Source organism: Elgaria multicarinata, chromosome 18 (genome assembly GCF_023053635.1).
Source record: "Elgaria multicarinata webbii isolate HBS135686 ecotype San Diego chromosome 18, rElgMul1.1.pri, whole genome shotgun sequence".
Lineage (NCBI taxonomy): Eukaryota > Metazoa > Chordata > Lepidosauria > Squamata > Anguidae > Elgaria > Elgaria multicarinata.
Window position 1 is genome coordinate 455,038 of NC_086188.1, and position 26,225 is coordinate 481,262.

A 26,225-nucleotide genomic window follows, 5' to 3' on the forward strand; every position below is an offset into this window, starting at 1 on the left:
GGCGGCAGCGGCACTATTCGGCCGGAGCGTCCGGAGGCAGCACTCGGCGGAGCGGAGCGGAGCGAAGCCTGGCGACCGTCTCGCCCTCGCCATGGCGGTGGACGTGAGGCGGCTGGAGGGCCTGAGCCTTCACCAGCTGAACGAGCTGCTGGACGACGAGGAGCAGCTGCAGGCGGTGGCCCTGGAGATGGAGGAGGTGAGCGGGGGGAGGGGGCGCTGGGCCTTCAGGGCGGGGGCGGGGGGGGCTCAGAGACCCAGGGGGGAGGGAGGGAGGGAGGTTGCCAGCTTTGTCCCTGTTGCCGGGGGTGACCCGAGGCATTCCCCTCCCCCTGCCCCAACGGCCCTCCCGGCGTGCGGCGTCTCCCCGCCGCTCCCCCCGCCGCCGCCCCGGCATCGCCAGCGCCTCCGTCCCTCCCTGCCGGGCTCCGCTTTCCGCGTGCTCCGTCTCCGCGGCTGCCGAGGCCCTTTTCCTGGAGCAAAACTCTCCGCTCCAAAGCGACGGAGGGGAAACGACGCGACCCCTTCCTTCCCTTAAAAGAAAAGGGTGCGGGGAGGCCAGCCGGGGCCCCGATCCTCCTGTGGCTAGAAGTTGGGTTGCGGAGGGGAGGCATGTTTACGGCCACGTTGAAGCACGGAAAAGGCGTCGACGGCGGGGCCGGGACATGGGCGTCCCGGGTGTGAGTTGACTCGCTTTGAAGGGGGGGAGAGGACATGTTTACTCGGAAGTAAAGGCCGTGGCAGCACATGCGCGCGGGTGGCCGCTCCGGAGGAGGGCACCGGCGGCGCCAGCCCTTCGCCCCCACCCCAATTGCCATGCGTGGGAGGGGGAGAGGATCAGCCCCCCTCCCTCCCAAGCCGACGCGGCCCGGGGGAAGGAGCCGGGTCCGGAGAGGGAGGGAGAGAGGGAGGGAGGGGGGCAAGCCGGCGCCTCTTTGTGTGGGGACCTGATCTCATTTGCCCCGTTAGCCGCACCCCTTTGCCCCTGTTGCCTGGGAAATGGGGGGTCGAGAGGTGCTCTTCCCCCCCAGCCCTTGCTTTACATCTTAGCCCCCGGGATTATGGGGGCGGCCTCCCACCCCCACCCCCGTCTTCCTACTGGATCCCAAGGGGGGCTTAGGGGAGGTGGAGGCGCCCCTGGCACTTATCCAGCGCTCTTCCTCCTCCTCCTCCTCCTCCTCCTCCTCCTCCTCCTCCCAACACTGTCTTCCCTCTCTTGATACTGACGGGGACTGGAAGGCCGATCCTTCCCTCTTGCTGAAATGTTTCGGATCCGACATCCATGTAGGACAGTTTTTTTTGTTCTAGAGAGCCTTTAAGCTGGATTTGGGTTGTGACTTGCACCCATCCCTTTGTGAAATATTAAGGCCTGTAGAGGAAAGGGGTGTGTGCCCCCCCCCACCATGTGTTGGGTCTTGCAGCTGTCCAGCTAGCGAAAGATTGAGCTCTGAATGGGGTAGGGAGGGCGGAGTGGCTGTGTAGGGGAGCGTGACTGGTGGGGCCACAGTCTGTGGGGAATTAAAGTCCCTCCGTTTAGGACCACGCTTTATTGTTTGGGTAGGTCTGACATCTGGCCACCCTCCCACACAGCCACCTTCTGAGCACACGGAAATAAATTGGGTTATCAGTCAAAGGTATGTGCGCTCTGCGCTCCTCCGCCACCTGCCTCCAGATTTAGACTCCCTGTACAGCTTAATGCAAACGCCTATTCTCTTCTTCCCCTTCATCAAATCTTTAAAAATGAGAGCTGCCCTGGGTCTGTATTTCTTGTCCTGTAGAACTCGATAGGTTCATTATTTGGAGCCATAATGTGCCTGGCGTAAGAGGTGCTCCCATAGAAGGGAAGGCAGTTGCTAGAGCTCTATCCCATGGGGGGGGGGGGGTAGCTTGAATTCAGGGTTAATTTCTGCTTGCTTCGGAGGCAGAGGCAGCAGCACAGAGGCAGCAGCACGTCTCCTCTCTGCTCCCCTCTCCTGCGCTTGAATTGGGGTAAGGTGGGAGGGTAATAAAATCAACAGGCCACATCCCCAAACTCCCAACTTTTGCCAAACCATGTCTGCCTCCCCAAGTGATAGTAGGTGAGGGGGTTGTTCTCTCTCTGCCCCCCCCCCCCCCATGATTTGAGCACTGACCCCAATGCTTTCCCTGGGATTGAAAGATGTTGGACAGCCATCTGTCAGGTACGCTTTAAGGAAGATTCCTGCATTGAGCAGGGGGTTGGACTCGATGGCCTTGGAGGCCCCTTCCAACTCTACTATTCTATGAATCTCTTCTCTTCTTTACTATGCCATCGAGATAAACTTGCAGGCATTTCTTCTATGCATTTCCTTGTATTTGAAATCACAGGAGCATGAAGAAAGTGAAGCTAAGCTAGTTATTCTTCCTCTATAAAAGTAAATATTTTTGACACCTTGGAGATTAAAAAAAAATCCCCCTCAAATGTAGCAAAGAAGCGTTGCTAATTACTAAATCCACACCTTCCAGACTTGTGATTTCTCGCCTCCTCTTGTTCTACCTTCTTTTCAGCTTTTTGTGCAGCTGTGAGGCTCACGAGAGACGTGCCAGCTTTTCCTTCCCTCCCACCCAGGCAGCCCTGAATTACTTGGTTTTCTGGGAGATCTTAGTGGAGTCACCAGTCCAATAAAGGGCTTCTGAATCCTTAGAAATCTTTGCTCCTTCACTCTGTGCGCTTTTGTTGTCTGGAATTCATAAAGGGAGGGAGGATCTTTAGTTCCTAGTCACTCCTTGGTAACCGGCTTGCACAGAACCTAAAAGCCAGCCTATCAGCAGGGAGAACCAGCTAGGCTACAGGTCTACTGGAAAGTCATTGTGCGAAGCTATAGAGTTCCTCTCTGTAGCTATGATTGTATCAAGCTTTCTGATAATGTGCCCCTTGTTTTCAAGGCTATAAGGGAACTTTGCAGTAGAAACTAAGGTCCTTTCATGCTTTTAAATTCATGCAAAAAAAAAAGTGTCCAAGAGTTGGAGGGTCTGGCTTTTGGCTACTTTTGCAGCCAGATGTGTTAATTTAGTAGATCTCTGCACAGTCTGAGTTGCCATGAGACAAACCTAGGTCACAAATAGGTCTGTGGAGGACTTAAACATCATGCAGTCTCTGCCCTATTGTTTGTAGGCTTCTCTACAAGGTTTTTCTAGGAGTATGCTTGTGTTTTGGATAGGAAAGAGGAGAGAGAGACAGAGAGGTGAAAAAATGTAAAGACATGCAAATGCTCTGGTACTTCTTGTCTTGATGGCTTGCTGATGCCTTGGAAAAGATTATTTCAAGAGGAAAAGCAGACGTGGCAGCTTTAGAGAGAGGCCTAAAGTTTTATTGAATAAAACTTGTAATTCTAGGAGTCCAAAGACGAGAAAACCTACTTAATGTTTAAATAAGCTTCCCCACCGCCCCACTGAAGGGAACCTAGAAAGTAACCATCTACTGCTTTCAAAGTCTATTTTTTAAAATGCCTTTTCATGCCACTCCTGAAACAAGCTATTCGTGTTTGTTCGTTTTTATTCCATGTTAATTTAGTTTTCCCTATGTACTTGAAGTGTTCATGGAATCATAGAATAAGACCCTTATATATTTTTAAAAATCTACAATGGCCCTGTTCAGAAGACACCTTAAACCATGGCTTTATTCACTGTGGTTAAAGCCGTGGTTTAAGGTGTCTCCTGACAGGGTCAATATAATATTATTGAGCGGGGGGGGGGGGGGTTTGAACTTGATGGCCTTATAGGCCCCTTCCAACTCTACTATTCTATGATTCTATTAAGCCAGTGATTTTCCCAGCTAAGAGTAGGTAACCAGAGGACCTTGCGAGGGGTTACCTTTGCCTCGGAGTACAGAATTTGGGCGTTGATTCCTGGGAATGTGGACTTCTGTTTTTTCTCCAAAAGCTGAAAGGTCAGCTTCGTGGAGTTTTCCGTGCATACAGCCGTTCAAATCTTGGATGAGTTTCTATCATTCAGCTAATGGAAAGTGGCCCATCAAGGGGGAAATTGTGTGTCAAATAGAAATACAGTGGGAGCATTGACCTGTAATGTTACAGAAGACTCTTGAAAGGTTCAGGAATGGCAAATTTGGTCGCGCTTTCATAGTTAGTCCATTGTGTTCTCGTAAACTGCTGTCAAAAGGGGGAAAAGCAAGCTGCTGCATCCCCAGATTCCTTGGTTCTGCTGTTCTCCAACCGCACTATGAATGTGGTCATGTTCTCTTTTGCCAACATGAAATTAGGTTTTTAAGGCTGCTAATTAAACCTGCCTATAACTACAGACTGGTTTTCTCTTCTCTCTTGTGGTCAGCCAATTAGGAAACGCCTGCCTCTAACAAAGATAAGCTTCTGTTCTGCCCCTCTGGCACAAAGTTCTAGTGAGATTTTCCCAGAACGGGCCATAAGATGGGAACTGGGCCTCTGGGGGAATGTTACAATGGCTTAGTCTTGCACCAACACAGACGGGCCTGAAAGTAAGTGACTGGGAAATGACCGAATGGGCCCATGCAAAGAGGAGAGTGTCCTGTGGCAGGTTAAGAACCAAGTAGGGCTGTGGGAAAAGCTTCTTTGGGGGCTAGAACCCACTTCATTACATGCACAAAACATCCTCTTGCATACATTTTTGAAAAAATAGTAGTTCTCTGTCTTTTATGCACCTGATGACGTTGGCATTAGTCGCTAGGACTGATCACACATCATGGTGACATGCCTTGGGTTAATTAACCCGTGATAAGTGGAGATGTGTTCTGTGCATGAGACACTTCCGGTCTCAGTAAACAACCTCCTGTCAGCACATTCTGAGCTTGTCAGAGTGGCATGCGAACACAGACCGATGGATTGTCTAAGAGCTAAACAACCCAGTGGTTAACCCAACAACAAACCATGGTTAACCACTGGGTTGTTAGCCCCTAAACCACCCATCAGTTCAGGTTCCCACGTCATGCTGACAACCTTCGCTTGGTGTGGTCAGAGGCTGTTTACAGAAACCAAAAATGGCTCGCATGTGTTGTGTGTCCCTGAGAATCATGGGTTAAATATTAACCCATGAACCCAGACTAGAAAAGCTTATGGGGGAAAACAGTTAGTCCCTAAGGTTGCACGAGACTCCTGGTTTGTGTGTGTGTGTTGCTGTAACTTAACATGGCTGAACCTTGGAACTAGGGTGCAGGACACAGCAGAGGGCCCTAGGCAGGATCTTGGCTGAATGGCAGGGTGGGCCTGTAGGAACATTTGGCAAAAAAAATAATCTGGAAACTTTCTATATCAGTCTTCCTGGCCAACCACACTGGCTGAGGCTGACGGGAGTTGGAGTAAACACATCTGGGGGGCACCAGGTTGGGCAAGGCTGTCTGTATCAATTTCCAGAAAAGTCGCTGTGGGGCGGCATCTGATGAAAGATGTGTGAGCATTGTGGGCTTTCATATGGCCCCGTTCAGACAACACACTTAACCACAAAATGCATTCCGTTAACCGTTTTGTGGTTAAGCAGCATGGTTTAGCGTGTTGTCTGAACGGGGCCATATGAAAGCTGAGTCCGTTTCATCAGATGCCGCCCCACAGCGACTTTTCTGGAAATTGATACAGACAGCCTTGCTCAACCTGGTGCCCTCCAGATGTGTTTATATGTTAGTCTTTAAGGGGTTACTGGATTTTTGGTTCTATATCAAGATACAAATGTAGTTTTTCTTTTGAAATGTAGCTGAGTGCGATTTTTTTTTTAAAAAAAACCCCTCAATGTAATATTTAAGATTGGACTTAAATGATCTGTTGTATAAGAATGAATCACTCCTGCATCAGTGAAATGGGCCCGGCCCCCTCTTCTGCCAGATGTAGAAAATAATGCAGTTCCTTTGTGCTTTCTTAGTTTTAACTTTCTCCTGGTTTCCCCACCACCACCACCAATCCCAGTGTTCTGAGCATTGTTTTGAAAATGGCCCAAAGTATCTTCCTGGGTCTGAATGAGTGGTTCAGCATAACTTGGAGCTGTGTAACGCTTGTAAAATCAGTTCTAGCTCTCAAGCTTATGGTGCAATTCTAGTTTTCAAGGTGAACAAGAGATTCTCTGCAGCTGAACCAAAGCGTTGAGAAGGATGATCATGACGCTCGTTTTGTGTTCTGCAACATTATGAAGCAGTTTCATGGTATGAAGGAAGGTAGTTCAGCTCCTAATGATGTGTGTGTGTGTGTGTGTGTGTGTGTGTGTGTGCATTTGGCCATGGTGCGGTGAAAGGTTTCCTGCTACCTGTCTCTAGCAAACTTTCTAGTCTGGCAAAAGTATTGTTTAGATGAAAGCATACGCCCTCTGAAAATAAGTTGAGTCAAAAGAATCTGAGCAGTTGTGTTATGTAACAGAGGCTCCTCCTCTGTGCTCTTGTCAACAGAGGTCACTTCCCCTACTGTATAGATAAATGCCTGGATTGGGGAGGGGGGGAAGCCAGGATGTGTTTTGTTCCCAGACAGCAAAGAGCCTTTCGGGCGCTGAATGGCGGTGCGGCAGGGAATTGCACTCGCGCGGCCTCCTCCTCTCCAACCGTTCCAGACCCATCGCCCAACTGCAGCACGGTCCCCACTATCGTGGTTCATCACATTTGTCTTATCTCCTGCTTTTGCCTCTTGCGGGACCAGATGGAGCGGAGTCTGCTCCTTCAACGGTCACGTGAAGAGGGTGGTTTGGTAGCTGGAGCTTGTCAAGTCTGCCAGGAAGTTGTGGCTACCGAAATCCCCTCTTCTGCCCAGTTGTTAAAGGTAAGGAGGCCCTGACCTCCTTGACATGCCGTTACCCTCTGAAGCGCCCTTCGGCTGTGGCCCCACCGGTGGCTCTAACAGATGCCCCTGCGGTCCGAAACTTTAAAATTCCCCACGCAGGCAGCATTTCCCACTTCTGTTTTGAGGGAAACCAAATAAAACCCACCCACCAGTGTTGCTTTACTTCACTGGGCTGAATGACAAAAACAAGGGCACGATCAAGAATTTTCTTGAGGTATTGGCAGGTGGTTGGGCTGAAGTTCGTGTTTTAAAGAGCAGCAATTGCTGCCTCGTTTGCAGCTGCTTCTGCATGTTGTCTCAAACTGACATGGGCTGAATCCGTAACGGGTCTCTCGCCATTCCGCAGCTCTAAGCCAGAGGTTGTGTGAACTCTGCGCGCGACCAGGCTTCATGGTTCCCTTCAGTGGTGAGATGTACAGTTGGGTGCTCAGGGGCAGCTGCTCTGCATCTGAGGTGTTGTTGATTATTTACGTGGAGTCATCAGTGTGCGCACCACTTCACAGAGTAGAAGAGGACAGGTCCCTGCCCTGAGGTGTCTACAATCTAAAATCTAATGCAAGGGAGACGGCAGGGGAAAGGAGCAAACAGGAAAGGAATTGTATGATGTATGTTTACACCACCCTTCAGTCCTAGTCCTAGTCCGTCTTACACAAAAGAGTAAAACAATTAAAAGGTGTAAATGCAAACACGAGTGCTTCGTGCTGTGGTTCGGTTTACAGGCTTTGTTGCAGTCAGGCATTGAACTCCAGGTGTCGCAGGAAAGGGGGGTTATGAGGAGAGTTTTGAAGAAAGTGGGTGGTGTCCTGGCACCGTCGCCCTGGGAGGCTGTTCCAAGCAAAAGGGGCAGGAAGGGAGCAGGAGACCTTCCCATGCCTGAGAGCAGTGGAGCTGGTTGAGTGAAAGTCTTGGACAGGGATGTATCCGGATGTGGGCACGGAAGCAGGGTGGCCGACAAACGAAAGCCTCCGTGGGCCTCGGTTCAAGGTACGCGCACCGCTGTGGGCACGAGAGAGCTAAATGTGCGACTCTCGCGTTGGGCCAGGAGAGAATGAGCTCTGCAATGAAAAGTCAAGATTAATATTAAACAGCTGCTGTCCCAGTAAAAAGTTTGTGAATCCCCCTTTTTTAAAAACAAAACAAAAAACGACTTCTAATGGAAATGTTGACGGAATTCCTTGCTGCAGCGTCTGCCAAAGCCAGATTATGATTATAACTAGATTTGCCAGATTGTGGTGAGCAGTTGGGATTAGTCTCTTTCAGATATCGCATTTCGCAAGGTATTTGTGGTTGCACCCTTGGTTGTTTCCTATGGGCCGGCATTGTTTCCCACAACTCAGCTTGGCGAATCCTGCCTATGAATCTTTTTTTGTAGTTAACTGGTAATTTTGTGGCAGGAAAACTGCTATTTTACATACATCACTTCTCTCCTTTCTCCACCCCCCCCCCTTCGAAACACAGAAGAGAAGGTCAGGGCTCCATATGGCAGCTGCTAGCTATGTAATGGGGGGCGATTACTTAATCATAGGCTGCGGTGAAAATACCCAGACTCCCGTCCTGCTCTAGAATAAGTCTAGGCCTGCTATCTAAGCACATTTAATTTTTTTTAAAGCCATCTGAATAGTTTTGGCTTCCAAGAGACAAAGACGAAACCAGTTGTACTACTCTGTTTGATTTTTGTTGTTAACAGAGAATTCTAAAACAAACCAGGGTGCAGAGACCTCCGCTGTGCTCTGTGTTCTCCCCAGCACCGCGAAAAGGGGAATGGGTACCTCCAGCTTGGATTGGAATCATAGAAAGCTTCTTCTTTATACTGCGGCTGTTCACATGTAATGACAGTTTCAAAACAACATTGGGGACAAGCTGGTGCCCTGTGGAACCCCATAGCTCAGTTGCCGAGGAGCCGAGGAAGAAGCCCTTGAGGTTGCTGCCTGCAATTGGATCCCGTAAGTAGGGCGGGGGCCACAGTGACATGGGGCCTCCCGTGCCCATCCCATGGGAGCTGATCCAGAAGGGCGTCATGGTCAGTGGTGTCAAAAGCCAGCAAGAGGCGGGCAGAATTAACAGGGCTGTGCACCCCCACCCCTCTCTCCATAAAGGTCGGCAGCCAGCAACCAGATCAAAACCCCGGCTGGAATGGGTTTCCCCCCCTCTTTGCTGACAATCCTGAAGGAGCTTCCATTAGGAGGTGAATTTGCCTGTATTCAGCTTTGCTTCCTTGACACAAAGCCATTCTTTTGTGGGGTGCCCCGTTTGCGCCCCGTATCCCTAGCGTTTATTGACATACCTCTTTTATTGGAGCGTGTGACGTGGCCTGTAGCTTGCTTGTAATTCGTCTTGATTCCAGGCTGCTTTATCTGATGTGTTTAATCTTTCTCTGTGAGTCACGATGTAGATGTTATATAAATATCAGAGTTCCAGCACAAAATGAATGGGACGTAAGTGAGAGAATTGGAAAACATTCAGAGGGAATTGTGCTTCTGATACCACTTGGGGCCTTGATCTTTGCAGCAGATGTTTTAAACAATCCAAGCTGTTCTGTCAACTTTCACTTCCATTTTCAAAGCAGGTGGGATTCTTTAATTTACTTAAAATGGGAGACTTCAGCCGTCCTCCGTAGATTTATTTTTAATTCTTCCATTTTATCCTTTTATTTACCACGTCTTCCTGTTTTTTGTTTAATGCAAAGAAATCCACAGCCAGACATGTTAAGCCTCTAGTTTCATCTCCTTGATAAAGATGGGTTTTGAGTGTATTCCTGATATACTGCATTCATTGTACACGGACATAGTTGAGCTTCTTCCCATAGTCTCATGTTAATGTCAATTACAGGTCAGAGCAACAATGAACTATAACATTAATCCACATGATGAAATCCCTTTAACATTTGAAATATGCAAATAACCTCTCAGAACCTGCGAAATCAGTCAAGGACGTTGGTCGTAAGCAATCGCCATCCCTTACGGGAAGGACCATCTCTCAGCGGTGGAGGGGCTTCTGCTTTGCATGCAGGAATTCTCAGGTTCGGTCCCGCTACCTCCAGGTCGAGCTGGGAAGGCGCCTGCCTGAAGTCCTGGGGCACCGCTGCCTGCTTCGACCTGCGTATTAACTTCTCAGTTGGCTTCGTGTTTTGTATGGAATTGCACTTGTGCGCTGCTTGTGTTGTAGCGTTGTTTTCTGTGAATTTATTCTGCATCCTAATTTAATATTGAAACTAGCCTCAGTAGCATGAGTCGAATATTGGACTTTCAGTTCTAGGTGAGTTGATGAACATGAGTCTTAGAAAGGTTTTGTACCCTGCAGGGGTTGACAAAGAATTCCCAAGTAGGAAAAAAAAAGCAAGAAAATAGGGTTACGATGAGTGGGGAGGTGTTGGGTGGAACAGTCGGCCCCGGCTGTGCCAAGACTCTAGCTCTGGGAGAACGGTTGAGCAGAACACGTGAAAACCAAGAGCCCTTTTCCCTTTGTCTGGATTCACTGGATGTGCGTAACTTAAAGCATAGGCCATTTGCATCGTCCTTCAAAGGGGGGTGGGGGTGGGCAAAGATTTGCCTTCTCTCGTTTTCAGTGTTCCTTTATCATGTCATAGGTGTCCTTAGCACTTAAGACCTTTGTCTTTTTTATTTATGTATTTTAAATTTTTTCTATGGTAATACTTCCCTTTCATGTGTGTAAGAATGAGATGCGTAATAACAGGATAAGTGGTAGGTGACTTAACTAAGTTCCCAAATCACGCTGGTGATGAAGAAAGGAATCGAGGACTCCACACGGCGGAGCTGTGTTGAGTTCTCTTGCCCCTACGGCGTCTGGCGCTACCTGAGGGGGATCTGGGGCCAAAAGGATCCCCCCACCCCTACTCAGCCCTTCAGAACCAACACTGAGATACTGTAAAATGGCAGCTGGTCATGTAAAGTTGTCTCATGAGCACGATTCATCATTAGGCAGCCGGTGTTGTGGAATGGGGGCAGGGAAACGCGTGGCGTCGCCAGAGTGGGGCCACGTGGGAATCGGGACTAAATATTGCGGCGGGGGGGGGGAAGCAGATGTGGTGGTGTCCGTGCTTCCGTTGGAGCACGTGCTTCCATGCCTCGTGGTAGCTAGTAGGCCTCAGGATACAGATGCTGGCCAGCAGGAATTGCTTCCTCACTTGCAGGTAGGCAAAGCTCCAGAATTAGGCAGCCTCAGTGGTATAATTGACTCCTTGAGGCTGCTATAATGAAGTCATAGAATCTAGCAATAAAAAGGCCAGTTATATAACTTTTTACCTTGTTAACACCAACCATTAAGTGAGTGGAGTTTTGCATATTATTTCATGTATCACTTTTTTCTATGGGAATGTGTTTTCTCATAGAATTCATTAACAGGTTTAATTCTGCCACAAGAGGTTTGAATAAAGGATTTTTATCACACTACACATGTGAATTGGCTTACCTACTGCCTGATATTTGCGTTGTTCGCCATGAGTGTTTTGTGAAAGGCCACTGTTGTTAATGTCCTTGTCACTGTCAGTACTTCCTGCCTTTTGCAATTCCACCCCATCCTGTGTATTGTATATATTTGATAACACTTCATGTATCTGCTGAAGTGGGCTGCAGTCTACAAAACTGATGCCAGAATAAATGTGTTCGTCTTTCAGGTGCCGCAGAGCTCTGTGTTGTTTTTCCTGCCCGTTATTTCTAATCTAACCTGTTCCACTGCTGGAGGCTTCTGCTGGATCAGGCGTTTCCCCCCGTTGGACGCAGCCCTAAATGGTTTAATTCCTTATTCCTAAAGGAATAATCTCAGAAAAATGATGTGCCTCTTTACTTTCTTTTGAAAGCAGCTTTTTTTGCATTCTGATGTAATTAGGTTGGAAAAAGCTAGTAGGGCTCTCGTTATTGTTCCCACGTTATGTGGAAGCTGCTTGCCGCATCTCCCTTTGTTAATTTATCATGTGGAAAAGTGCTCCTCTATTGGCTTCCTTCACAAAGCCGTGGGTGCCACTGCCAGGGAGAACACCGGTGTTTATTGCCCCCTGACGGAAATATTTTAGGTTGATGCACTGGCCCAGGTAACATATAACGACTAAGTATGGGTTAAACAACCCAAAGTTAGTTGGGACTGTAAGGCAGCGAGCATGCTGCTTCCTGCCCACTCACCACTTACGCTTTGCGTCAGCTTTTGTCAACAACCCAGGAATGGCCTGTTCCCAGATTGTTTGACGCCACGTATGAATCCAGAACTCTGGGCTGTTGAGGGACAAACAACCCAGAGTCTTAATCCATGCTTTGTTATTGGATTAAGTAACAACAAACAACAACGCAGCCATGCCAATTCTTGGGTTAAACAACCCATGAATTAGCATTACATGCGAACCAAGTCACAAAATTGTACCTTGGTTCCTCAAGGCTGAATGTCTAGAGCAAGGGATGAGCAACCCTTTCCCCCCTCTCTAGGGCCATATTCCCATGTGAACAATCTGTCAGGGTCCACAAGTTGTCAGTGGGCGGGACTCAAGCTGGCGGTGGGCTGGCCCAGAGCCCAAAGTGTGTGGGTTGGCCCCTTTTAGCTACTTCTGTGTCTGCCTCCTCCTGCGGTCTGCTAAGGAAAGGGCAGGTGTCTCCTGCTGCAGCTCTGAATGGATCGGGGGCCGAGGCGGGGGCGGGGGTGGGGCTGTGTGAAATTCGGCTGAGGGCCACATGCCGGCGGACATTAATTGGGAGGTTCTTGTCTAATATAAAAGCTGCAACTGGGCGTGTGTGAGTTGGGGGTGTGGGGGTGCACGCTCTCTAAATGTTAACATAAATAGCAGGCAGATGAATGGGCAGGCTTCCTTAAGAGCGGATGACCTAGGAAGGCTTAGGAGAGAGAAGTCTGCAGGGAGTCATTGAGTTGTCTAGTAAAAAGAATTAATAAGTGAGGTCAAGAACAACTTCACCACTGGTCTCAGGGCTTTGCCCTTTCCCTCTGTCAGAAGCTCATCTCCAGCTTGGTGTGGCAGGAGGTGGGTGGAGGCAGCAGGTAGGTGGGCATCTGTGTGTAGATCTCTGGGCGACTTGCAGGAGAGAGAGCGCAAGGATTTCTGACACCCAATGGTTTAATGATCGCAACCACAAAACGATTCTCCCCACCCCAATTATTCTGTTGAAATGAAGATCGCTTGGGGTCACCACACGTAGGTCCTTCTGGGGAAGGACTGTGAACTCTGTTCACTTCAGATCCTCCAAACAGACCCCTGGGCTCCTCAAAATTCCTTAAGTGTCTTTCTTCCCCCGCGCCCTCCCTGTTCCTTTTTGTGCCAAGTCCTGGTTGGTGGGACTTGGGCTAGTAAAAATCCGTCTCCCGAAAGCCGGACGCCTGCCCCACCCCTGGGCTAAGGATGATGTGCGGCAGCGATGTTTGGAGGTAGGCTGGAGATCAAAAGATCCCGGGAGAAGGCCAGCCAGGAGCGACGTCCGAAGATCAGGCGAGGGCCCCAGCGTCCTGTCCACCGGAGGGGCCAGCCAAAGGCCCCCAGGAATTTCCAGCGGGCTCTCGCAGGTCTTTCAGCGGCTTTAGCCTTATCAACAGGATTAGGAGAGACGGCGCGCTTGCAGGAGTCCTTTGTGACTGGAGCATGGCTTCTTCTAAGATCTTGGCGGAGGGGTAGGGGTTGCACTTGAGTGTGGGGCTGAGGGGAGAGCGACCCGGCGGAGGCCCTCGCCCTGCTGTCGTCTCCTCAGTCCTGCACAGGAGGGGAATTGCCAGGACGGGCAGCACGTCAGGCAGCCGCCCTTCCGCTGGGTCCCGGGATTCACTTATTTCCTCGCCCTTTTGTGTAAGCCTATTAGACTGCGTGCCGTTCTTTTTAACTTGTAGGAAGTATATGAGGATGAAGAAGGCCCTCCGGTCTCTTCCGAGAGTGGCATATGCGCACGCTCACCACTGAATGTAATAAAGAGCTCTTCATCAGATTTGTCTGATCAAGGGGACGGGACCCCTGTTCTCCCTGTCCCATTATCCTGCTGCCCAGCTGAGTCCTGGTCTTGCCATCTCCCCTTTGACCTTCAGATCTCATTATGTGCGGCACCGGCAAGCCAGCTTTCCCTGTAGACGTTGGCTTTCTAAGCATCTCTTGGAAATGGCTTCTTCTCTGTCTGTGTTTGCGTTGCTCCCCTCCATTTCCATAGGGCTTGTGCGGGAGCTCTTCCTAATGGATTGTGCCCGTAGATCAAATCTCTCTTGCCCTACGGCCCTTGGTGGCATCCAGCCTTTTCAGGGCAGGGCCATCTCTGGTGGAGTTGCACATGAAGGCCTTGGTTCATATTTAAAGCACTCGTGTTTCTCCTGCCTCCCCTGGCTCAGTCACAGTTTCACAGTCACGAATTCTACACGTGAGCACGTATTTTGTCCAAAATCTCTCAGCTCAGGCTGGCCCCTGAGTCATACCAGTCTGCAATGTGTTTCTCAACTTGCTGAGTCACTGTACGGAGATTCCTCCGTGCCCCCCGCCCGCCCGCATGCTTACCAGGATGGGGAGGGAAGCAGTGTCAGGCTGCAATTCTTGAAGCTGCATAATTGTTATAAGGATCCCCTGGAATGAAGACCGTTTGGGGGAGGGGAGGGGAGGGGACCATCAGCCAAGGCCACGGAGCTTCAGCACCCCTTCCTCTTCTGTCGCCGGGGTGGGGGGCATGACAGCTCTTAGGTGAGAGTTCAGGCAGAGCGGCGGAGCCAAATGGTCTTGGCTCACGGATTGGGACCTTGGAAATGCTCCAGCGTCTGCACTGGGACCCACCTGTTCTACCCTCCACCTCTTTCTCTTGCAGGCCCAAAACGTCCAGCTCAGCAAGGACGTGACGCTTGCCAGCAACCGCAGCCTGGCGGAAGGCAACCTCTTGTACCAACCGAGGCTGGAGGCTCTGAAGGCCACCTTGACGCAGAAGTACCAGGAGCTGCACGTTCTCTTTGAAGCATATCAGATAAAGAAAACCAAACTAGGTAATGCTTCTCGGGGGGGGATGTGGAGGGGGACGACACACACTGGTCCCTTCCTTCCTTCCTTCCGTCTCTGCCTCTTCCCTCCTTCCCCCCCCCCACTGAAGCATCTGGCAGAACGGCAAGATAAGCTCTTCCTGGAACGTGTTCCAGGTACTTAGACGATGCCAGTGAAGACCAGGCGCTGCTAAGAGTCAGTAGGGGTTTCAGCCCACTGGGGCTGCTGCATTAAGTTGGTCGATCAGATGGATCAATTAAAAGCATTTTGATCAATTGAAAGGTGCTTCTCGTTGAGTAGGAGACTTCTGAGCACTACATTCAGAACTTAATTCTAATATGCAAATACGGGCAGATTAATTAAATCTTAGTCAATTGATAAACTAGGATTTCTTTAATTGGTTAACAATCCAAGTAATTTCTCATGCTTAAGTTCTAAGTCTTCTATTAAAAATAGCTTGCAGTGAGCTACTGGCAGTGGGAACGGACCGACGACTTGGGAAATGCTCTTTGTGATGAGGGCGAATATTCTAGGTCTTGCATGTTGGTGTTCCGATCCCTGGAGAGCACAGTAGTTTTGGAAGGACGTCATTTTTCATTTCCCAGCCCGCGATGTCTCCGTGGGGCTGAATTGTGCAGTAATAATAATACTTCGGGTTTGCAAAGTGCTCCAAGCACTTCCCACGCTCACCCGCACCCCGCGCCAGCATTCATTATAACAGTCCCGTAAGGTTGGCGCTGTTCTCCCTGCCTTGCAAGCGGAGGGGAGTTTGCTTGTGCTGGCCTGAGAAAGAGAAAGAGAAGGACAAAGAAGGGAGCCCGAGGCCTCCTAGTAAGTTCACGGTTGAGATGAGGTTTGAATCGGGGTTTCCTGCTTTGTGGCTCTGTTGCTTCACCGCACAACATTGCCCTCACTCCAGTAACACGCTTTGCATGAGCTGATGCCAAATGTTTCCGGTTGAGGCTGGTAAGCCAAGCGCAGACTTGGGAAGCAGAGGGGTGCTGGCGAGTTGTAGTCGGGCCCACACCCATCCTGCAAGCACTTACGGCTTGGCTTTTTCCAGCCCCGGAAGCTGCGTCCCGAGTGAAACGAACAGCTGGGATGGTGCTTTGCTCGGAGAGGCAGGACGTGGGAGGCGTTTCACCAGGAAACGGGAGGGTGGCTGGGAAGAGCCTGAAGAACGGGAGGCTGGAGCGGAGGCGTCTGATTGAGTAGCAGCTGCTGCGTGGAGGTGCTGCTGGAGCAGCCGCGTAGGACCTCCAGCGTCTTGCTCGGGTCCTGCCAGTGATTCGTCTGGGCGTCCAGTTGAAAAGGACGGGATGGGGGGCTTTCACCCCCGCCAAGCAGGCATCCCAGGCCGGGGAAGCACTGAGGCTGGCCGAGTGGGACGTGTGCGCTCTGCATTGCACAAGGGTCGTGTGGCTCTTTGAGCCTTTTCTTCGTCTCTGCCTGGACTCATGGCTTTGGGTGCTTTTGTTCCACTTGCAGACAGACAATCCAGCAATGCCTCCTTGGAGACCCTCCTAGCACTGCTTCAGACCGAAGGGGCTAAAATTGAAGAAGACACTGAGGTGAGGGGGAAGAAGCCTACGCAGTTGCCTCGCCCAACCCCCTGGGGCATTGGGTGGGGGGACTCTCCTTGCTTCAGAATTCTGTTTTGGCTCACCAGATCTGGTCTGATGCACCTGCACGTGCCTGTCATCCCAGGACTGCTTGTGCTGTGGCTCCTCTTGGGGAGTTGTGTCTGTCTTCGTATCATGGGATTTTCCTAGTGTCCTGCTGAATCCAGAATCGGGTTTGGCCCAGAGAATTGGGCTCGTGGCCCTAAGACTTAGGCAGGGGAATTGGCACGACCGTCCAGGCTGGGCCTCGCTCGGCGGGATTGAGGGAGAGAGCAGCTCGTCTGAACCCACGAGGCCCCTGGCCGTGCTGCCGAGCGCTGCTCGACAGCCTTCTCCCCCTCCCTCCCTTTTGCGCCAGCTGCAGGCGCTGCGTAGCTCCCACATCAGGCGAGAGCCCCCTGCTTGGGCTGCCTTCAGGGGCTGGGTCGCGGGCACAGAGTTCACTCTCCCTGGCTGTGGGGCTCTGTGGGCTTCTCCCTTCAGCTGCCGGGGTTGTGAACGAGCACAGTCCTTGGGCATCACACGTGCCGATGCGTGCAGATAGTCTGTTGGCTGCATCTGCCACGTTGTGCAAAGGAAGCGTTCGCTGCATCTATTCAAAGCCACGCATGTGGTGTGCATGAAACAATTCTCTAAGTCATCTTGGATTCCATGCTCTTGGCAGAAAGGCGGTGTAACAAAAACGCTATAAGTAAATCGTCCTGAGGATCTTCTATTACAGGCAAAAAAGTACGATGTCAGTCATGGTTGCAAACATACGGACCACGGCTGAAGATTCAGATCAGCGGGGAGGGGAGCAAACTTCCTCATCCCCTTCGTCAACCTCAGGCCTTTTCCAAGACTGGAGAGACCTCAAAATCCTTAATCTTGACAAACAGAAAAAACAATAGCAGCTTCTGCAGGGAAGAAAATCCCCTAAAGAGAAAAGGGAGGGGGGCATGGGGAGGGGGCTGTGCGGGGGCTTTGATCCTGGAGCAAAATAAAACTGGGGAATAAATGTGTACCCATGAACTTAAGATGTCTGCTCTCCCCCACCCCCCACCCCCTTGGCCTGGAGAGCAGGTCACAGTTGAGAGTCCACATTTCAGTCATCCTTGGTTTTCTGATGCCGCTTGGGCCATTGCAAGGACGGAGAGGCCCTCAGGTTAGCAGGAGAGCAGCCTTCTTTGAATGCAAGAGGCGCCGCCCGTTCACAGCACTTCCGGTGAAGGCCTCTCAGGGGACGGGACCCTGGAACCTTGCCGGACCTTGGATCCCAGCCGTTCCCAACCTGGCGCCCTCCAGTTGTATTGTATTTCACCTCCCATCAGCCCCGGCCAGCCCAGCTATTGGCCAAGAATTCTGGGGGTTGTAGTCCAAATGTCTGGAGGCCCCCAGTTTGGGGAAGGCTGTCGGGACCCTGGCTTCCCAAGGGCAAGGGCTGCCCTGCCCCCAGCATATTCTGGTTTTCTCTTGACTGGGAGGGAGAGATCCTTGTGTTAAACTGGGGGTGATGCTTCCGAAACGGGCCCTTTCCTAACGTTGTGTTCCCTGTTTGTGACAGAACATGGCTGAGAAGTTTCTGGATGGCGAAGTCCCCCTGGACACCTTTGTGGATGAATACCAGAACCAAAGGAAACTGGCTCACCTGCGGCGTGTAAAAATAGAAAAACTGCAAGAGATGGTGCTGAAGGGGCCCCGGCTGCCCCTGGCCCCCCCTCAGCCACGCGCAGCTGACGCTCCCCCAGCGCATCCGGTGTCGGAGGCGAACGCCCCTCCTTCCGTCATGCCTCGCCGGAACCCTCCGCCGCCGCCGCCTCCAGCCTCCGCAGTCCCGCCAGGACGCTTCCCTACTCCGTTCACAGCTGCCATGAACGCAGGACCGGCCCTGCCCTATCCAAGCGTCCCGTACCCTCCGCTCCCCCCGCGGACGGGAGTTCCATCTGCGAGCCAGATGCCGCCGCCGGGTTACCCGACTCCGTTTGCGCCGCAGTACCCTCCCGCCTTGCCCCAGAGACCGCCGCCTCGCCTCCCGCCAAACCCGGGCTTTATCCTGCACTGAAGAGGCCCGTCGTGTCCTGACTTTCGTACGTTGGTGCTGACCTTTTTACTCCTCAACTCCCAAGAAACAACCCAAGCCGTGGCAAATCTCCAGCGCTTTGTGCGTAAGAGTACAAGAAATCAGCGCCGCAGTCCGGGGCATCGCTGTATCCTGTGAATGTCACCACGTTTTTCTTTTCTTTTTAACAAGAGAATCAACGTCTACATAAATCCCTCTTTGGAAGGGTGGTGGGGCTGTCGAATGGTACAGTTGGAGAAATGTTTCCAGTAGAAATCGGGTCTTGCCTGGCATTTTGGAGGAGGTTTCAGCCCGTGCCTGCCGCTCCCCCGGGGGTCTTGCCTCCTTTTGCCACTTGATTTGGGCACGGAGCACTGCAACCTCGGCTTAGAAATCTTGTCGTTTTCGCTTCGCCCCGGCATGAGGATCCTGCTGTGAGGGCAAGTGGCTTCCCTTGCTGTTGTAATCACATGTATGTCAGTGGGTTTGCTGCCAGAGTGAGCAGGACCCTGAATGGCCCTTTTGAAGTGTGTGTGTGTGTGTGTGTGTGTGTGTGTGTGTGCGCGCGCGCGCTGGAGGAATCAACCTCTTTTAAACATGATGACCTCCAGAAAGCCTCAGGATTTAAAACATAAGTCATGAATAGAAATGCATCCTCCTGCTCTTGGTAGCTGACTAGAAATACTCCATCTCTTCGCCCCCGGAGCACGCGCTTGCGACTTCCCCACCCACCCCACCCCACCCTGCTTCCTGACACCCTCTTCTTACGCATTCCATCTTTTATACGCAAGGTTTTTGAATCTCTCGCTCTCTTGTGCCACCTTTACGCCTCTCGGCAGGTTCCGTCAGTGGAAGCAGTGTGCGCTGGCGTCTCTAATCTGAGCAATTGGTTCCTTCAGTTTCTCTTCTCCTCACCTTGTGGATCTAAGCTAAAGCTCCTCCTCCTCCTCCTCCTCCTCCCCGTAACGGATTGCCCCGGACCTGCTTCGGACAGGAGCAGGAGAGAGCCTCCTTCCCCTCTGCCTCCCTCCTCTGCCAAAGCTGTTGCTTCCCAAGCCAAAGGCCTGCAGCTGCTTCGCCCAGTGTGGTCCGTCCGTCTCTTCCTCCGTGCTGAGAGGCAGAACGGGCGGAGTGATGGCGCCCCCGGGGTCCTGGCCACACCCACTGGCCTCATCCAGGCCATGGGGGGGCGGGGGGCGCAGTTTGGCCCTCCGCCCGGAACCTGTCCCCTGCCCCTGCATGGGGTGCTGTGGAATGACTCACCGTGAAGTGCCTGGAATTAGCCTGGCTTTCCAGTCGGTGCCCGTAATTTGGGCCTCTCCCCTGGGCAGCGTTGCCTTGCAGTGGGGTGAGGTGTGCCGTTTGGCTGGTGGGGTGTGGGGCTGAGAGGGCCCTGGAGGCTTTAGCAGTACGAGTCCTTCCCAAAGACCAGGTATTCCTAAAGGCGGGAGGGTCGCTGGCTTCTAAGCAAGCTTCCGTGGCTTTCTTTTGCCTTGTCCCTTAAGTGACCGTCACGTGGAATTCTAGTCTTGCACTTCCTCAGCTATGGTTTGTAAAAGAGCCCCCTGGCATTGGACACGCTACTCTTTTTTCTCTCCCCCCCCCCTCCTCTCAGCTAGGCAAATGGTTCTGGGCATTTCTAGCCATGGGCTCCACCGTAATAGTCTATTCAGGGGCATCTCTTGAAACATGGTAGACGAGAAACTTGAAGTAGGTCTTGAATGTGAAAGAAACGGTGGAAATGAGACGTAGTTGACATCCACGGGGAGCTTCCTTCAATCCGTGTCGCTGCACGGCTCCTCTAGCGGAGGGAGGAACGGGGCCAGCCACACTCCTGCGAAACCTCGGCCAGGTTTTAAGAAGGGCTGCGCTTCTCGCAGCATGTGAACATGGAAGCAGGAAGAGCTGTGATCGCTCTGCCTTAATGTTTTGCTGAGGACGTTTCCAGCAAGGCGGCTGCGGCGGCTGTAGGCCTACAAACGCCTTTAGGCGCAACAGGCCCCTTCCTGCCAATGCAGGCCTGCCTGGGTGCTCTCCGGACATCGTTCCCCGCCCGCCCCCCCCGCCCCTCCACCGCTTCCTCCCAACCTGCCCTGCCCTTGCCGTGATGACAGGGTCTCGTCTCTGCTAGCTCTGGCTTCCCTCAGGCCTGAGGGATTCATGCTGTGTCCTGCTTATGTCATCCTGATCTTTGCCCCTTTTGATGAACGTCAAGGGTAACACCGTCAGGGCTCCAAAGTGCTTCCGTAGCAGGCTACTTCCAGCCCGGAGGCCGCGTCCCTGAAGCCATAATCTTCTGCCGAAAGGTGAAAACTTGGGAATTACTCCTTGGTCACAAATCAGGTTCAACGTGCGCTTTTCCTCTCCCAGGCCAACCACGGTCTGTCTTGGGACGAGAGATCCTCCCGTCTGGATCTGGGAATCTGCCGTTCACTCTTGCCAAGACCAGCATCTCCTCCTCAGTTGGGCCCTAGTGTGTGAGCTCGCTCCCGCTGAGTTAACTCCATGGACAGCAGCTGGTTCTGTCTCTCGCTCTCAAAACAAAAACCCCAAGCCACCACCACTGCGGAAGTTGTACAACGGCACGCTCAGCGCTGCCTGTCTTTGATGCTAGCACTTGTCAGGTTTGTCATTCTGACCTTCTGTGTTGCTAACTGCATGTAGGGAGTGACCCTTCAGAGGCCATGGCCCGGTGAAGGCATCCCCTGCTCCTCCTGGGTCTTGGGAAAGACGCTGCCTGCAGCATGACTCCTCCAAGACTCCTCCAGATGGCAAACGCTTCGCAAGGCTCTTGTGGAAGAGCTGGCCGCTGCCACGGCCTCTCGGCAGGGGTCCTTGGAAGTTGCTTTGGAAGCGGGTAGAGCGCTCTCCGCATCCTCACAAATTCCCTGGGCTCAACTAGGGTTAAAACTACTGCAGTTTGTAGGGCTAGTGTAAGCTCTAGTCTGTAGTTTCCCATGTCAGGAACCAGTTTTTATCCTGAGTGCTAAAAGGCCCTCTGAAGCGCACAAGTGGAAGGTCATAAAAGCTCGCTTGTGCATTTCATTTTGCATATTCTTTTACCTTCAGAAGTATTTTGTGACTGAGGTTGCCTGCTTGTTTCTATCAAGGAATAGCCCCAAAATATGTGATACTAATTTTTTTGGAAAATGCCTTTAAATTAAAAACAAAACAGTTTTGAAATTGCTGAATTGTTCAGGGATACCTCATGCAAGAGAACCACACTACAACCAGCTGAAATGGACACCGTTTTTCTACCCGGAGCAATGCATTATGGGGGACAGAGCGGCCGACGTGTGCCTTAGGATCACTGCTTGTGACTTGCTGAGAGCAAAGACTCTCTGGATTCAGCCGCTGTTCCGTTGTCTGCTTCTAAGGGTTCCTCTTTACGTGGGAGGATTTGAAATGAAACTGAAGGCAGTATCTGTTTGTTTCTTTGCTTGCTTGCTAGTAGCAGTAGGAAACGTAGCTCTGTGGGAGGTAGCCACTGTGTTTGCTAAAAGGCTGTTATCCAGGGCACGGTGGCCAAGCCTCAGCCCAGCAGGTGAGGCTTTTGGTGAGCAACGGGGTGGGGGGGGAGTTGCGGCCGCCAGGAGGGCTGCCGCTTGCCTTTGTTGTGGCCATTGGGGAAGGGGTCAAGCAGCTGCCATCCAGGGGGCGGGGGCGGCTAGGGGGGCGGCCAGGGACTGGCACTGGAGACAACGCCGTTGCCGCCTCAGCTGGTAGCACAGGGGCCGCTGCGGGCGCCTCTTCCTGACCCCGCGGGGGAGTGACGCTGGAGTCGGCTGCAACCGGGTGGATGGGCTTCCCCACCCTCACCTCGAGGACGTCCTGCCTGCCAGCCTGCCTGGTTTCCTTCTGCTCTGCAGATGTACATCGGAAGGAAGCCGGCCTCCGTGTGGGGTTTGGCCACCAGCAGCCAATGGAGAAACGTGAGTGACATGTTGAGTTGGGGCCCCAAGACTGACCGGGCCTGTAGGCCAACGGTTGAATGGTAGAACCTGAGACTGGGTCCACCGGTGGCTCCGGGCTGTTAACCGTGTCCCCAGAGACTTTAACATGCATTTTATATGCCAGAAAATAACAAACACTAACTGAAAAGAATTGGGTTTCTTTAGATCAACAAAAGCAGCCATAGAGAGAAATTGAAATGGTGTTAGAATATGGAGTAAAACGTTTTAGGGTTCAGTTTGGGACATTATTTGCTTACCTTTTATATGAAAATTTGCAGCTGTTTTTAACCCTTATTACCTGTATTGTGCAACTTGCGGTGTTTAAAACAGCCCTTAAAAGAAACTCGTGCACCCTCCTCTGAGGGGAAGGAAGCCATGTTCCCTGAACAGGATTACCTGGGAGGGAGGTCAGGAAGCCACTGTTTTAAAAAATACAGCTGTCTTAATGGCCCTTTCTGTAAGAGTATAGAAGGAAGTCTGTGATAGTGTGCAATCTCGCAGTATACTTGCTTGTCATTAGTCCTAGCCTATTTCTTGATTTGTACATACTATGGGGAAAAGTGTGAGTGGATATTGCTGTCGTATCTTCATTCATCCATTGTCAGCAGCAGGTGGGCAGGAATGATCAAGTGTGGAGTTAGTAGCTTTGATTCTGGCAAGAAAGGCTAGCGGTGTGGTAGGTGGGGGCCGTTTGATCATCCCTCGGAGCAGGGCAATACTCTGGCCCATTCATCCTGCCAGGGTGAGCCAGTTTTAGCCTCAGGAGGAGCTGCTGAATGTGGAGAAACGTCAAGTAAGTCTCCAGCAAAGTCTCGCTTGCTTCTGGCAGGAAGAGGGCTGCTTCTACTGTGACGAGATGGCAAAAGCTTCCTTTGTGTGTGTGCTCTGTGTAGCTGACGAGAATGTGGTTTTAAAGAGCACTTCAGAGTTAAAAGCTGCTCACTTTCCTTGTCGAACTGGCTGTTTTTATACAATGATTTCAGGAGTGCAGTGATTGCTCATTAAAAAAAATATCCAAGATTTTGTACAAATTGCTTGTCACTATAACTTCTTATGCGTGCATGAAAAGTGTATTTACCTTGACCGTTTCAACTTCTACATTGTGTGCTGGAATTAAACACTCCGAAGCAGGAGGGGGCCATTCTCTGCTTCTCTCCCCCTGGCCAAGACTAGAAAAAGTGACAGAAACTTCTGTGGTGAGTTGCGTGGTGTGCGCGCGCACTGGGCTTCCGTGAAGCCTCCCTGGGGCACATGCTGCTGCTGCCAGTGGTTGCTTGCCTTGTTTCTTAGGGAATCTGCCTGTGGGGTGGCAGCAGTCCCGAGGGGGCCATATCCCTCACGGAGGGGACACGGCTTACGTTGGCCATCACAGGTTTATAGAATGAGAGGCAGAAGGAGAGGCACCACCACCTTCAGGGCAAGTGAAATCACTTCCTTCTCCCAAACTTATCAAGGTAACAGGGCTGTGCTATTTTTAGGTTGTTTTGACTTTGCAGAAGAGACACGAACCTGTACACTTAAATATCAAGGCAAACGGGTCTTCCAAATGGTTAATGAGAAGAGAAGCTTGGCCTTTGTTTTGTGAAACGAGACATGTTTTATTGCTTATCTGCAATAAAACCCCTGAAATCATTTCCCTGCTATTCAAAATAGAACAAATAGGTTAAGACAGCCTCTTAGTTATTTGCGTGATATCTCCTTGGAGTCTTGCTGGTACCTTGAAGGACAGAAGCACCAGAAAGAGGGGGAGAAGGCGGTTTCTTTTGTTATTGTAAAACCTCGGCGCCGTTAATTCACTTCCAGGAGGAGAAACCTCGCTCTGGCTGCAACCCTCCGCATTCTTGCCAGGAAGCAAAGCTCCTCGCTATACAATCAGCCTCCACAAAATGCAACCCTGCATCAGCTGGAGAGCAGCTGTGTTTAGCAAGGCAAACAACTCCTCTCGGGGATTGACCCTGGGCTGCTCAGTCGGAGGAAGCTGCCTGCATTGCTTCCCCTGTGATGTAGCTTCTAACAGGTGGCACCAAATGCAAACATTATTAGCTATAAGAAATTGTGATTAGACAATGACAGGCAGTGAACAAAGCAGAACACGGAGCAACGTTTCAGAATCATTTTAATGAGCTAACTTGTCCTCTTAAATCATAGGGTTTGGTTCTTAAGCGTCCCCATCCCTATTCCCTTTCCTATAAATTGCTAATATTCCCAAAATTAAACGCACGGTACTATAGCTATTTCAACAGTAATCCCGAAATGAGTTGGTTGGCTGTCTTTTGCATTTTACTCCTAAAATGAGATTTGTAGGCTTTTTTAAAACCAGTGTAGTTTTTTTCAGTGTATATAAATCCTGTTCCATTTTAATACATATATAAAACTGTCAGTCTAAAAGATCTTTTCCTCTGAGAGTTTTCATCCTAGGAGAGATTTACCCTTTTCCACCTGCAACACAAACACCTCAAAGCGAACCCAAGCAGCCGACTTTAAAAAACAACTAATTTCACATTTCTTTAAAAAGATCTCTGTAGTACAGTAATAGGTACACCACCACTTCCCTCAACCCCCCCCCCCAAAAAAAGATTCCTATTGCTTAGAAATAACTGAAGACGGCAAGGTGAGGTCTACCGCTCAGCCCCCGCCCCGTCCGCCTCCCCTTGGGCCGCTGCAGCCCATCCGTTCCAGCATTCGAGGTGAGGCAAAGCCTTCCCGGGGCAGGGCAAGAGAACCCTCAAGGCAACGCCAGATCCAAGGCAACCTGGGATTTATCCAGTCAGTGTCCGTTTAAAACACAGACATTGTTTAAGAGGAATGTCTATATACTTTGGGGGGCTTCCTGAGCGCCCCCCCCTCCCTCGGAGAGGCAAACGCTGCCTTACAGCGTCTTCGCCCTCCACCAGAAATCTTCGTTGTACCATAACGGCAGAAAAACAACTGGCGTAGGCCTGAATCCCTCCGGGTGGCAGGAGCTGTACAGGGAGGTCGGGCACGGATCCCACGGCGCCTGCTGCTGCTGCTCCTCTCCCGGTGGTGCGGAGTCAGCCGCTGCCCGCAGCTCAGAAGTTGACAACCTGGGCCTGGTAAAGGCCGTCCTCCTGCGCTGCCTGTGCCAACGTGGGGGTGAACAGGGCGTCATTACTGTGGCTCTTGCCCACCTACATGCATCACAATTTAAGCCTCCGGTTTCGTTTAACTGCAGCTTATTGGAAACAAACCCAACTTCACTTTAACCACCATTTGTCGGTCCGGACGGCACAACAGGCTGCAATTCAGCAAAACTGGAAACAAGACTTTCTGACTCCTTATTTCCCGGGGGGGGGGGGGGAGCAGGCCAGACCCAAGGTTAAGTCACATCGCACTAAGCCAGGCATTTCCCCAATATGGGGCCCTCCAGATGTTCTGGACTACAACCCTCATTATCCTTGACTAATGGTCATGATGGGAAGTGTAGTTCAAAACACCTGGCGGCCACTGCGTTGGGGAATTCCTGGAATTCACTACTCTGCGTCTCTTCTGAGGAGGGTTCTGCTAAGGACCTGCGTTGAGTGTGACATCTGAACCGAGCCCCAGCCTCCGGATAGGGGAGACACAGACGCACCACTGCCTGCCAGTTACGGCTTCGCCCTTTCTCCCATTCCATGTCAAAGCTAGGGAGGGGCTGCCATCGCCACATATTGGGGCAGAGAATTCTATGCCCTAAATCTCTACCATCCTCCTCACCTGCCTGGAGCGCCCTTTGCCCAAGCTGCCTTAGCCTTTCCTTGTGGGGGGATGCTCCTAGCCCCCTCCCCCCCCCAAAGTAGCTACTGCAATACTTCCAGCACCTTTTCCAGCTCTAAAACTCTCCCTCTAAAGGGAAGCCGCCTGCCCACTCCCACCTGGCTGCCGTTCTTCATTTGGCAAACGGGC

At 51.4% G+C, this 26,225-nt stretch overlaps 2 protein-coding genes across 3 annotated transcripts in view; one reads left to right on the top strand and one right to left on the bottom strand.

Annotated features, from left to right (window-relative positions):
* Window positions 1-4: 4 nt before the first annotated feature.
* VPS37B (VPS37B subunit of ESCRT-I) lies at window positions 5-20,726 on the top strand. Of its 2 annotated transcripts, none has more exons than XM_063143827.1 (4): window positions 5-196; window positions 14,543-14,714; window positions 16,198-16,280; window positions 17,875-20,726. In XM_063143827.1, the coding sequence occupies exons 1-4, from the start codon at window positions 92-94 to the stop codon at window positions 18,370-18,372; spliced, it is 858 nt and encodes a 285-aa protein (XP_062999897.1). In that variant the 5' UTR covers window positions 5-91; the 3' UTR covers window positions 18,373-20,726. The 2 variants fall into 2 exon arrangements, with proteins under 2 accessions (XP_062999897.1, XP_062999898.1); XM_063143828.1 differs by lacking the exon at window positions 5-196 and adding an exon at window positions 632-677.
* A 3,695-nt stretch (window positions 20,727-24,421) lies between these two features.
* Window positions 24,422-26,225, bottom strand: part of HIP1R (huntingtin interacting protein 1 related) — a 31,788-nt gene continuing 29,984 nt past the window's right edge. The window contains exon 32 of the mRNA XM_063144139.1: window positions 24,422-25,420. Within this exon, the coding sequence (XP_063000209.1) occupies window positions 25,373-25,420 (48 nt within the window). The 3' untranslated portion in view covers window positions 24,422-25,372. The remainder of the gene's footprint in view (window positions 25,421-26,225) is intronic.

What these genes read in the sequence shown, in the direction of transcription:
- VPS37B (XM_063143827.1), top strand. Translation starts at nt 92, where the DNA reads ATGGCGGTGGACGTGAGGCGGCTGGAGGGCCTGAGCCTTCACCAGCTG. An exon ending in TGGCCCTGGAGATGGAGGAG is followed by an intron (nt 197 to 14,542) that starts GTGAGCGGGGGG and finishes TTTCTCTTGCAG; the next exon opens with GCCCAAAACGTCCAGCTCAG. An exon ending in AAATTGAAGAAGACACTGAG is followed by an intron (nt 16,281 to 17,874) that starts GTGAGGGGGAAG and finishes TGTTTGTGACAG; the next exon opens with AACATGGCTGAGAAGTTTCT.